This window comes from Sinocyclocheilus grahami, unplaced genomic scaffold (assembly GCF_001515645.1).
Source record: "Sinocyclocheilus grahami isolate Dianchi unplaced genomic scaffold, SAMN03320097.WGS_v1.1 scaffold309.1, whole genome shotgun sequence".
NCBI lineage: Eukaryota > Metazoa > Chordata > Actinopteri > Cypriniformes > Cyprinidae > Sinocyclocheilus > Sinocyclocheilus grahami.
The window spans coordinates 701,544-714,799 of NW_015505488.1; the positions used below are offsets into that span (position 1 = coordinate 701,544).

Consider the following 13,256-nt stretch of genomic DNA (forward strand, 5'->3'; position numbering starts at 1 on the left):
TAACAAACCTTTGACAGAGCTCTGTGGAAAGTTCTTTAGCGTTTTCTAGGGGTCAGAAACGCCTCTGAAGAGCACAACAGATTTCCAGATTCATCTAGGAAGAACTAACCAACGAGTTCGGCTGCATGAATGCTGATTGGCTGTGAGTCAGAAAATGACCAATCAAAACAATGTATTTGCGGTGCTGCTGACCTAATCTCATCTCATATGCATGTTTTTTGAGAGGATTCGGTCCATAAAAATATTCAATATTTTGTATCTAAATGTGTATTATCTAAATGAAATATGTAATTATTTACAATATTAGATTAGATTTATTAAATTTATATATATATTATTTTTTTATTTTTTTATTTTTTTATTTTTTTTGGACAGAGGTTACTTTTATTTAACTCCAACCTTCATTTCCTTATTTTTATATTTTCTATATTTATATTATATTATTATTTCTGTACTGTGATTTCTGATATCTAGATGGGAGGGGATAGTGCCTGAAAGACATGTAAATCAGCCAATTGCCACATATAAATGAACAATGGGCGTGGCCTGCAAACAACCCCAGTCACATATTGCATGGAGGGCGTGTCCTGCTGCATAGTGAGAAGTCTCTCTAAAAGGTTATGTAATGTTTGTTTATTTATGTAGTGTATTTTAAACATTGTTAGATATTGTTGATGCGTCCTCATAAAGTTATTTTGATTTTGGCAAACAGTAAATGTATGTCATTTGTTTTAAACCAAAATATCACCTAAACAGCAGACGAGTCAGAAATGTTAGACACGTGTTTAGATAAGTCTTCTTTGTGTGTGCACACAAAGAAAAAAAAGCTAGAGACTATGCTTTTCTAGCTTAGATCTTTTGTCTTGTTTCCAGACAAAATATAAAAAAATTCTTAAATCAAGAAGGATTTTCTAGACAAGTAAAAATTATTATCTCGTTTTCAGAAAAAACAAGTCGAATTCAAGTGAGTTTTTGCTTGAAACAAGCAAAATAATCTGCCAATGGGGTAAGAAAAATAATCTTGTTTTCTGTTTGAAACAAGATTATTTTTCTTACCCCATTGGCAGATTCCTTTGTTTCAAGCAAAAACTCACTTAATTTTGACTTGATTTTTCTGAAAACAAGACAATAATTTTTACCTGTCTAGAAAATCCTTCTTGATTTAAGAATTTTTTGATATTTTGACTGGAAACAAGACAAAAGATCTAAGCTAGAAAAGCATTTTTTTGCAGCGTGTGTGTGTGTGTGTGTGTGTGTGTGTGTATATGTGTATGTGTATGTGTATGTGTATGTGTATGTGTGTGTGTGTGTGTGTGTGTGTGAAATTCACGATTGCAACGAGATAAACAACATAATGTACGCGCATTTACTCTCCAGAAACCAAGATGACACATGTTGAAGTAAAATCACTAGATGTAATTCTTGACAACGAGCAGAGAGATGGTTACTGCTCTGGTGAAGTAGTGTCTGGACATATTTCTCTCAAACTCTCGGAAGCCACCACAGTCAAAACCATAAAAGTTTTACTGAAGGGTTATGCTCAGGTGAGTTGGATGCATAAACGATCCCGCTGTTCCGAAGAGAGGAAATGTCTCTTTTTATCCAAGACACATGTTGCGACAACAGGTAGGCCTGCAATATATGCTGAACATCTTTTACACGTGAATATTTGTGATGATTGAAGTGTGACAGGTTGAATTGACTTCGAATCAATTCATGTAGTACAGTTTGATTTATCAGGTACCCAAGACCTCATCTTCTTTGATAGTGGTACATATGAGATTCCTTTTGATCTGCAACTACCTCAAAGGTAAGTGCAAATGTTTGATTTTTAGCATGTTAAGCAGGGCCATCTCAAGCATTGAACGGGGCCCAGTTCGAGAATGCAGGGCCCACTTGGTCAATTCAGATTAGCTTTCTGAGGGCTTACAGCCCTAGTGTTAACAATACACACACATGTAAACAACCATATATATTGTGTTATGAATTTATATTGTGTTTAGACCTAACATCAAGGTTGTAAAGAGTATTCGGGAGAAATATACATTTCTGTTGTATTAATTGTGGTTCTCACTCTCAATATAAACTCTTTTGTGTTCCTCCTATTCAGAGCACTGACAATTTGTTATTGTCTCCTAGTCCTTTGGTTTCCTCTTTCTCTGGAAAACATGGCCGTGTTTACTACATGGTGCAGGCAGTTTTAAAAAGGTCATTCCATGAGAGTCAACGTGTTAACAGAGAACTTTGCATCATCAGTCATATTGATGTCAATGTGCCAACATTAATCGTGAGTATGTCAAAAATGCCTTCTCTTTTCCCATATGTAATCATTTCCACATATTTTGTTTCTGGAGGCGATCTTCTTGAACTCTGCTTCTTTAAAATGCTTACTTCCCTATATATAGTAAGCAAAAAACAATATATTAAATGAGTAGTATGTCTGAATTCCTGGTATTCATAAAAAAGTGTGAATCCACAATTTACTATGCCGTGAACGGCAGTAAAGCAACACAACTGATGCTGTAAGTCACTTGACCAAGCCAGGATTGTGGATGTAGAATGTTCAGACTTCATTCATACTATACACATATTGACCATACTCTATAAAAACATTTTGTGACCAGTTTTAAGTTATTTCCTCATAGATTCAGACTGTGTGTGACCTGTAATGATATGATGTGATGGTAAGTGGGACTAGTAATCATGAACTCTCAAGAGGTTGCATAGAGAAGGTCATACCTTGACAGGAAGCTGCATTGAAAAAGCTATTTTCATTTACACATGAATTTGAATACATTACACCACTGACATCAAATAGAAGTACTATTTTCTGACTGAATGTACAATTGTTCTGAACTGGAATCAGTGGCAGTAGGGAAAAACAATGCTAATATGCAACTAATCATATAATTGTGTAGTAAAAAGGGCAAAATAATTAGGCTAATTATTTTGACTACTTGATGTCCAATGTAAAGCAAAGAAGAAGCAAAGAAGCACTGCATTAGAGAACATCCTCCTGACCTCTGACTCAGAGTTGCTATTACAGTCTCCAGTGTCACAAACCTGTAAGAAGATGATTGGCTGCTGGATCTTTACTTCTGGTCCCATCTCACTGACTGCCAGCATTGACCGACAAGGTTATTGCAATGGTAAGGGAACATAATGATGTTTTTATGAGCTTTCTGGGTGTGTCAGGATGATGGTATTTGAATATTGAGATTTTTGTTAACCTAAAATACCCTTCAAAAGTTAAAACTTAAACTTAAAATTGTATTACAGAAAGAAATTAATACTTTTATTTAGCAAGGATGCATAAAAAGTGACATGACAGTAAAGACTTCTACTTTGTTACAAAAAATGTGTAGTTCAATAAGTGCTGTTCTTTTTAACTGGAAACAATTTTTTTTATCAGTTTTCTCAAAAAATGAAGCAGCATTGATTTCCGAAGTATGATGTGACACTGATGACTGAAGTAATGGCTTCTGAAAATTCAGCTTTGCCATCACAGGAATAAATTATATACAATAATGTATAACATTTTATAATTATTATTATAATAATATTTCACAATATCAGTGTTTTTACTACATTATAACCAGATTAATGCAGCGTGGCTGAGCATAAGAGACTGTTCAAAACAGGGCATGTTCAAAAACATAAAAAAATCTTACCAAACCCAAACTTTTAAACAGTGTTTTAAGTCTGGATAAACTTTTGATTCAATTTTCAAATCTGCTGCAGTAAAAGTATATTATTTGAAATAATTAGCTTTTTGTCTTGTGACACACTATTTTTCATCTCTTCTCCAGGAGAATCAATCCCAATCTATGCTCTGATTGAAAACTGCTCATCTCGTCTAGTTGTGCCAAAAGCAGTGATATACCAGATACAGACTTATACATGCAAGGGTAAAACAAAAAGCATCAAACAGGTGGTTGCCAGTGCTAGAGGAAATGAAGTGCCATCTGACACTTCCAGCAGGTGGAATGGAAACACATTGAAGATTCCTCCAGTTGCTCCCTCTATTCTGAATTCAGACATCCTGAGACTGGAATACTTGCTTGCAGTGAGTAAAAATGTTATGCTGATTATTTGAAGGATTCTTTTTTTGCGCTCCATAATGCCACAATGCCTTTTTTTCTGATAAACATAGCATAGTTTATGGAAAATGTTGATTTACTGCCTTAATTTACAGAACCATTAAGCTTGTCTATTAAACCAACATCAAATGCTAATCTTTTTTGTAACATCTACTAGCTAGCAAGCTACATATAAATAAACTCCCTTATATGAATGGTTGTATCTTTGTTGTTTGTTTCTTTGCTCAAGGTTATTGTTCAGATACCAGGTGCCAAAAATCTAGAAGTGCAACTTCCAGTGGTGATCGGTACCAGTGGTCATGGCATGAGCAGTCGTTCCATTGTGAACATGAGCTTGCTATACCCCACATTTACCCTTCCAGACGTAGCTGAAGGTATGGTGCAAAATTAATAATGCAGTGAATTCCACTTTTATGTCAAATCATTAATAAGGGGTTGATTGCTGCATGCAGTGTATATGTTATACTTGGTATATGCTTATTTTCATCTTTGATTTTAATGGTAATATTTCCTGACAGCCCCTCCCAGCTATGCAGAGGTTGTGTCAGAGGAACAGTTTGAGGAGCACAGAACTTCAACATGCCAATCACGACCAGACTGGCTGCTAGATGGCTCAGCATTCGCTTGCATTCAGCAGTTCCACCTCCAGCCTCCTCCTCCTTATTCAGAGGTGGGACGTTTCTTCATCCTTCCTTTCTTCCTGTTACACCTTTAATAGTTTGTCATATTATGGTGCCTTTTTTACATTGCAGATTTGCCCAAGTGAACAGTAAGCTTTTAGCCAAGGTTCTTTTGTGGAGGAGACCAAATAACCACCTTGTGCCTTAATTACATTGTACTTTTTTATTTTATTTTTACATTACGGATTGCAGGTGAAATGTTTGTTTTGATCATGAGCTTGTGTCAAAGTTCTGAACGCGGTAGTCAAACACAGCCAGACTATTGACAAGATTTATCCACTTTGCAACTTGTTTTTTTTTTTGCTGTTTTTCCTGTACTTTTCCATCTGTGATTATGATATCAACTATTTAAAGCAGTCTATAAACTGCACATAAAAACAAAACTCTAACTCACACCGACAGGACAGACTGCCTAACTGGTTGATTACTGGCCAGAATAAACTGCAATGTTGACCGGACTTCTAAAGACTGCCCGAAGGGTGGAATACACTGCACAGTTTTTGTCCCTATTTTTTGTCCCTATTTGTCCCTAATTTGTTATCATAATGTCTCAATACTGTGGTTGTTTATTTATTTAGCACTGATGCACTGAACTCTTTATATTATAAGGGGTTGCTTTGGGTCTACTTCTTACTAGTTTTAGTGTGAGTATAATATAATAAGCAGAAACTCCCAGCCATTAAAAAAAACAAAAATAAAATTTTGCGGTAGCACAGATGTTCTCACCTGTCACAGAGGCCTTTCCTTTGTATGGGAAAGTTTAGAGTGGCATAACTAGATTGTTCCTTATTCAGTGTCAGAGGTACACACACTTTATATGATACTGATGTTAAAATTAACATCAACAATGAGTTTCAGAAAAAGTACACAACTGTAAAGAACACTTTTCACAATCATAAACTATTTGGTTTTATTGAAGGATTATATAATTACACTTTTCACAGTTGCATTTATTATGTGTATTCAATTACTTTTCTGATATTCAAAGACACAATTTATATGTTACTGTACTGCTGCATTCTGTTGTGCATTTTTCAAAGAATGAACTATGAATTAACCAAAAATAAATAAAAAATGTTTCGCCAGATATACAAGTTAACAAATTTTGCAACAGAAATGTTACCGTCATAGATTAAATAAGCAAAGCTAATCATTGTTGCTCATGATCTGTTCTGCACATCGCATCAGTTCACAAAATGTCATACTACTCTTTCCACTTGGAAGCAAATGAAAACATAAGCGTCAACCAGTCTAAAAAGATGTACTTCTACATTTTCATTAAACTTACATCCACATACAGTACTGCACCCAAATGAGCATAAATAAGATGAAGACCTACCTCACAATAGTGCACTCACAATATGTGTATTTAACTTGCTGTGTCTCAGTAGTCCCATAAAGTGTATTATTGGACTGGCGGAGCCGCCTGAACTCTGAGTGCCCTGAACCCAAAGAGATATCTCGGGTGAGATTTTATCCGAGTGTGAATGTGCAATATTTATAAGAAGTGTGAATTATTTAGCATGTGGCCATCACACAGCCAGCTGTTACCCTCTGAAATGCATCACTGATAAAAAAAAAAAAATGAAGAGTAACCTAAAATGAAAGATGTTAACCTGTATTTTAATATAATGTAAACCTCTACAACGCTACAGCATGCAGGCCTCCTTCACTCTAAATTAAAAATGTTCAACATAAAACATGTCTGTTACTCTTTCTTTAATAATTTTAGAATATAGACTCTGACTTTTTGTTTGGTTGAATGGGCATTTAAAGGAAAAGTCCACCCAAAAATAAAATTTTGCTGAAAATGACTCGCCCTCAGACCAGCAGGACGCAACTTTTCACTTCACAAGATGTTAATTGATTGATCGGAAATGTGTGGATTACTTGTGGATTATTGTGATGTTTTTATCAGCTGTTTGGACTCTCATTCTCACGGCACCCATTCACTGCAGAGGATCCATTGGTAAGCAAGTGATGTAATGCTTGATGTAATTTCTCAACATCTGTTCCAACGAAGAAACAAACTCATCTACATCTTAAATGGCCTGAGGGTGAGTACATTTTCAGCAATTTTTTGTTGTTGTTGTTTGGTGAACCATTCCTTTAATATGATCTTATACAGTTTTATCTTCTATCACTTCATATATTCAGAGAGGACCGATGGAGACGAGTCACAACAGTTACAGAAAGTATTTGTTCAAAACATAAATAGATCATCCACTGTGCTGCTCATTATTCGGTCAATGTCCCAGCTTCTCCTCAAGTATCCTGCGCAGTCAACAAAAAGCACTTTTCATTCAATTCAGTCATGTATCTCATTGGCACTTCTGTGATGAATGTACTTTCACCAAGCACAGATGAGCTTTTCACAGTGGAAAGTAGCAGCTAAAACCAGAATACTTTCAACGTTAAGATGCCAAACAAAATCCAAGTTTTACATAAAGATTTTGTGAGAATCATTTTGTTTTTAAACAATGTGCACTTTTGTTGAAACTGTTTTTTTTTTTTTTTTTGTTAAAACTAAAATTGTCTACATCTTAAATGGCCTGAGGGTGAGTACATTTTCAGCAATTTTTTGTTGTTGTTGTTTGGTGAACCATTCCTTTAATATGATCTTATACAGTTTTATCTTCTATCACTTCATATATTCAGAGAGGACCGATGGAGACGAGTCACAACAGTTACAGAAAGTATTTGTTCAAAACATAAATAGATCATCCACTGTGCTGCTCATTATTCGGTCAATGTCCCAGCTTCTCCTCAAGTATCCTGCGCAGTCAACAAAAAGCACTTTTCATTCAGTTCAGTCATGTATCTCATTGGCACTTCTGTGATGAATGTACTTTCACCAAGCACAGATGAGCTTTTCACAGTGGAAAGTAGTAGCTAAAACCAGAATACTTTCAACGTTAAGATGCCAAACAAAATCCAAGTTTTACATAAAGATTTTGTGAGAATCATTTTGTTTTTAAACAATGTGCACTTTTGTTGAAACTGTTTTTTTTTTTTTTTTTTTTTAAAACTAAAATTGTTTTTGAATGTAAATATGAAATAAGTTATTAGAGCATTCATTTCATGCCTTGTCTATCCGTTACAGAGCAAATGATCTGAAAGTCACAAAACAACATTTTCACTCCTATGAACAGTGGCAGGGTTAGAAATAGATAGTTTTGATTTTGAGCTGTTCGATATTTATGTCTTCATCCAGAGAAATGTGCCCTTTTTGTTAAAATTTTTTTTTTTTTTTTTTTTTGTTAAAACAAAAATTGTTTATGAATGTAAATATGAAATAAGTTATTAGAGCATTCATTTCATGCCTTGTCTATCCGTTACAGAGCAAATGATCTGAAAGTCACAAAACAACATTTTCACTCCTATGAACAGTGGCAGGGTTAGAAATAGATAGTTTTGATTTTGAGCTGTTCGATATTTATGTCTTCATCCAGAGGAGTTTATTTTAGCTCTAATATTTGCAATCTGAAACAAGAGTTTAATCTTGGAGGGCGGCTGAGTCAATATAATATCTTGTGGCAAAGATCAAATTATTTGGAAATACGAACTCCAACTCTAATGTCGCATTCAATAAGTTAAGTCTGCCATCTACTGTTGCTCTTCATTTTGATAATTGGGTTAATGTGGGTTCATAATCATTCAACATTGAATTAAAAAGTTATATTTCAGAATGTACATATGACAATGCATGTACTCATCTGAATACAAATGTTACTCTTTAGCTATTGTGCTCAATTCTTGGAAATGGAAACACTGGAAACATCTCTGTAACCATCTCAGGGAGTTTTAGCATCTAAAATTCAACCATTCATAACCATCAAACAATTTCCATTAATCTAAACATGTTTTGTTTCTAAATTATAGAGTTGTATTTCACCAATCTGTAAAGGAAACTTTATGTAGTATTTTAACCTGTGACTCAACACGCTCTAATAAATGTATCGCTATCTTTATAGATATCATCCTTAGTGTGAACAGGCCTTAACAAGATAAGACACACCTGAGGAGACTAATCAAGGGGAACCAATGAACAAACGGACTACAAACTGACTACGAATACCACGGGAGACAGGAAGTGACATAAAATCCAGGGCAAGGCACAGACAACATGTAACAAAAACAAGAAAGAGTTGATTTGTGAGGAGAGCAATCACGTTTATTTTCTAAAACCAAAATGAAACTGAACACCTCAAAATTACAAAACAAACAAACAAACAACACAATATCCTTCAAAAAGGTCTCTTCAGTATAATGGATAAATAAAATAATGTTAAGTAAAATTAAAAAGCTGAAGCCTTCTTGCACTGGATGTGCTGGTTTGGGCCTCATTGCCGGCTGCAGTCATGTCCTCATCTCATATATAAAACACCTGTGATTCACAAATACTTGCTAAGGAACTCGCATTCACATAAAGTAGCCTTGTTGAAAAGTGTGGGTGAGTAAGGGCAAAACGCAGAAGATGCAGTACTTTCAGTGACCTGTAATAGGCAGTGTCACGTCTTTTGTAGCAGAAATAAACTGTTGCAGGAAAAAATGTAATGTGTAACTGCAACACTCATTTCAAATGTAGTGGAGTAAAGAGTACTGATACTCATTCAAAAATGTAGTGAAGTAAAGAGTAAAAGTTGCTAATATCTTTGATACTCAGTACAACTACAAAGTACCCGAAAAGATACTCAAGTACAGTAACTAATTACATTTACTCCAATACTTTACACCTCTGGGAATAAATCACCTCAAAATGTCAAAATCAGAATCAAGTATTGTAGAGAGCTGTGTAATTTGATGAATTCTGTTTTTGTGACGTCTTATAACCATTGAAGAGTAGCAATTTCACTAGTGTGTGCACAGAATTTTCATTTTTGGGTGAACTATCCCTTTCATTGAACTTGTGTATATAGAAAAACAATTAAAAAGTTTGTCCGTCTCACACTAAAGAGCATGCCGACAGTTTTTAAAGATGCACTACACATGCAAATGAAAGTCATGTTGTTGAAGTAGTTGATTACACTCAGGCTTTAAGCTCCTTTTATTTACATTTGTATAATTTGTTTTGTCCACTCTCAAGTGTGACATAAAAAGCCTGTTGGCACCATTCACTGGCTTAGCAAAATGCATCCCAGATGCGTTCACTAAAGACAGAGTAAACATTATGTTTCAGCATTACAATGCCGATAGCTGCTGCAAGCCCTGGGTCTGTGACAGATAAGAAAATGAGCTGACTGTCAACCGTCAAACACCAGGTCTCAAAAACCCCTCCACCTTTGTTTTGTTTGTTCCACCAAAGCTGTGTTTGTTTTCATAGGCTTAGAGGAAGCAAGTGGGATGCTCAAATCAAGGACGCAGGGTCGAACAGTTGTGTTTCCAGCAGTCGGAAAGCAGGAGAAGCCACATGCTGTGATGCCTGAATTTCCCGTTCTTATATGAGGGGTTAAGTGAAGTCACTGAAGGTTTATCTGCCTATCTATTGCTCCCTGCCACCATCAATAAAACGCAACAATGTGTCTTGAAAAGTCAGCTTATAAAAGTTTCAGGAAACTCTGAGAGCTTAAGTGATCTTCCCCCGGCTCAGCAGCAGCCCTGCAGCATCCAGGATGTCTGCTTATATTAATTTCATGGAGTTTAAGAGGTCAGCAAACTCATTTGGAGATTCTTATTCATTTATGAACCCAGCACCCCCCTGTTCTGCAGCGCTCTAAGCTACAGGGCCTCAGATGCTTAAATTTACATGGAATAGTATATAATTTGGTGTGTGAAAAAGTATAGTGCTCTTGCTCAAGCAGGCAGATTAAGGCTAAGCAATGCACTTTGAGATGACAGTCACCCACATTTTAATGAAAAGGCAGGTGGGTGAACCTATGTTTCATCTGGTCTGTTTTCCAGAGCTTTTGGATCATTGCTTCATCTGAAATTCAGAAGATTTCTAATGAGACTGAAAGCAGCTTAACAAGAGACCTGAGGGGAACTGCCAGTGAAACACAGTAAATGAGCTCAGGAGAGTGAAAATGAATAATTAATTTAGTTTTCTGTTTTAATTCTTAATCTCCAATAATAATAATAATAATAATAATAATTATAATGTATTATTTGATATTATCTTTTTTGCCATTTTTATTGCCATTTTTCACTTTTTGTATATCAGTCTTTTTATATAAATGTATGATGGTAAGGATAAAAAACAAAGCACTATTTTTGAAAATTGACACTGCATTATACCATCAAAAACATCTATAAAATAAAATAAAAAATATAAGAAAAAATAAATTAAAATATAAAATAACATAACGTGTTCAAGACTCATCAAACATAGTCTCAGAAAATATCCATTTGTGTTCATGTAAAACCCAACTCATCCCTGTTAACAAGATTTTCCTCCAATTTATTATTTTTCCTATCTCCTGGAGTATTTTAGCATTGATATTATGAGGAATAAATATTTTCCAGTTAATGCAAAAGCAATGCAATGATTGCTTTGGGCAAAAAAAAGGAATAAAAAGGATTTCACTTGGTCCCAGAGCTAGTAATATGACACACAAATAACCAGGAGATTTAGCCCATGAAAATGAGGCCTGCCTGGAAAGAACTCAACGATACAGTGCCACATTAAAAATCTTCTCCAATCATCCTCATATTAAAATCGATTCTAATTATATTAGAATGAAATATACAATACATTACATGTAATGCAATTGTATATTGCTATAAAATGCTAAGAGAATAAAGATAGTCATACTCTAAACAACTTTTTAGGAATTTTTTTTTTGCATTTTACATTAAAATATGTGATTATAGATGATAATTACATTAGATTTAATACAATAAAGCACCTTCAAACAATATAGCAAATTAATAAGTCTTCAGAACATAATCATTTCAATCACTTTATTTATATCCCTAATACTACACAGTCACAAAAGGGTAGTGCTGTATATATTTCATAAGTGTGTATGCATACAGTACATGTTGGAAGAGCGTGTAAACATTTCTCAGAGGGCACAGGGAATCTCATTGTCTTGCAGGTTTTCTAGTGGGAGTCCAGTTCCATCCATCTGAGACTTTATTTAGTTCTGTAGTCCTGTCTAGGTTCTCTCTGAACTGAAATCAGTCTGCCGGCCTCCCTGGGGATGACAGTAATGTCACATACCAGTTTGCCTCTCATATTTCACAAACAGGCTTCTACCTATTAAGGATGACTACTTACCATGGAAAAGGTGTGTCCTTCACATCTGCAACCTTCTCATATTTTCCTGCATAGACATATATGATTGGTCACAAACACATGCATATGCCTGTGAGGAATACCACAAAAGCAAATACCAAAGACATAGTGCACATGTATATAAATGCATAGCTTACACAAGATAGATCTAATGTCACTTCGGCTGAACTTTTGTTGCTTTAATTTTCATATAGTTTAGAATTAAGCTTTTTTTCTATGACTTTGGGATAAAATTACATGATCTTGGGATAAAAAAAAATACAGTACATTATTTCTGGTTAAAAATGATCAGATTAGAAAAGATATTTTACTAAACAAGCATGTAAGGGGCTCTACATCCCTTTCGTATAAACCCAGCGCCATGGAGTTGTTTGGGGATTGTGACTTTCCTACACACAGCAGTTTAAGTGCCTCTTTGCTTTAATAATTCACCTCCATCCTCCTGCTCATCCTTTATACTGCAATGTAGGCTGCTGTCCACTTTGGTCACACGTCCTCTAAATCCATCTGAATATTCTCACAAGACTCTCTGTGACAGTCCAGTCATTAAATGTGTTACAGTATGTTACAAAACTAACATGTAGCTAATATTAAGGCATTAATGAGGTATTTATACTTTTTTTTTTAAGTGCTGTATAAATTAACAAAATTCCATTATTGAGCAAGTACATCGAAAACTAGTATTAAAAAAGTCTTGCTTCACCCAGATTCACTCTGCTGAAAATCTAAATTATTTTTTAGGTTTACGAGTTAGGTTTATAAGCTTCTGTGAATTGTCTTTGCATGTTTACACCATGTAAACGAAGGTCCGGTTTTGTAAGAAATTGGGTAACAACATTAATATAAAATATGTATATAATCGCTTACTATATGTGACCCTGGACCACAAAACCAGTCATAAGGGTCAATTTTCAGAAATTGAGATTTATACATCATCTGAAAGCTGAATAAATAAGATTTTCATTGATGTTATGATAGGACAATATTTGGTCGAGATACAACTATTTGAAAATCTGGAACCTGAGGGTGCAAAAAAAATCTAAATATTGAGAAAATCGCCTTTAAAGTTGCCCAAATGAAGTTCTCAGCAGCACATATTATAAGTTTTAATGTATTTACAGTAGGAAATTTACAAAATATCTTCATGGAACATGATCTTTACTTAATATCCTAATGACTTTTGGCATAAAAGAAAAATCAATAATTTTGACCCATACAATGTATTTTTGGCTATTGCTA

The 13,256-nt window shown here is 34.8% G+C and overlaps 1 protein-coding gene across 1 annotated transcript; it reads left to right on the forward strand.

Moving 5' to 3' along the window:
• The first annotated feature begins 1,611 nt into the window (after window positions 1–1,611).
• On the forward strand, window positions 1,612–5,513 carry LOC107601631 (arrestin domain-containing protein 4-like). Its single transcript, XM_016293882.1, has 8 exons — window positions 1,612–1,626; window positions 1,728–1,810; window positions 2,140–2,287; window positions 3,047–3,149; window positions 3,810–4,066; window positions 4,330–4,474; window positions 4,619–4,770; window positions 4,853–5,513. Exons 1-8 carry the CDS (start codon window positions 1,612–1,614, stop codon window positions 4,871–4,873), a joined length of 924 nt encoding a protein of 307 aa, XP_016149368.1. The 3' UTR covers window positions 4,874–5,513.
• The last annotated feature ends 7,743 nt before the right edge of the window (window positions 5,514–13,256 follow it).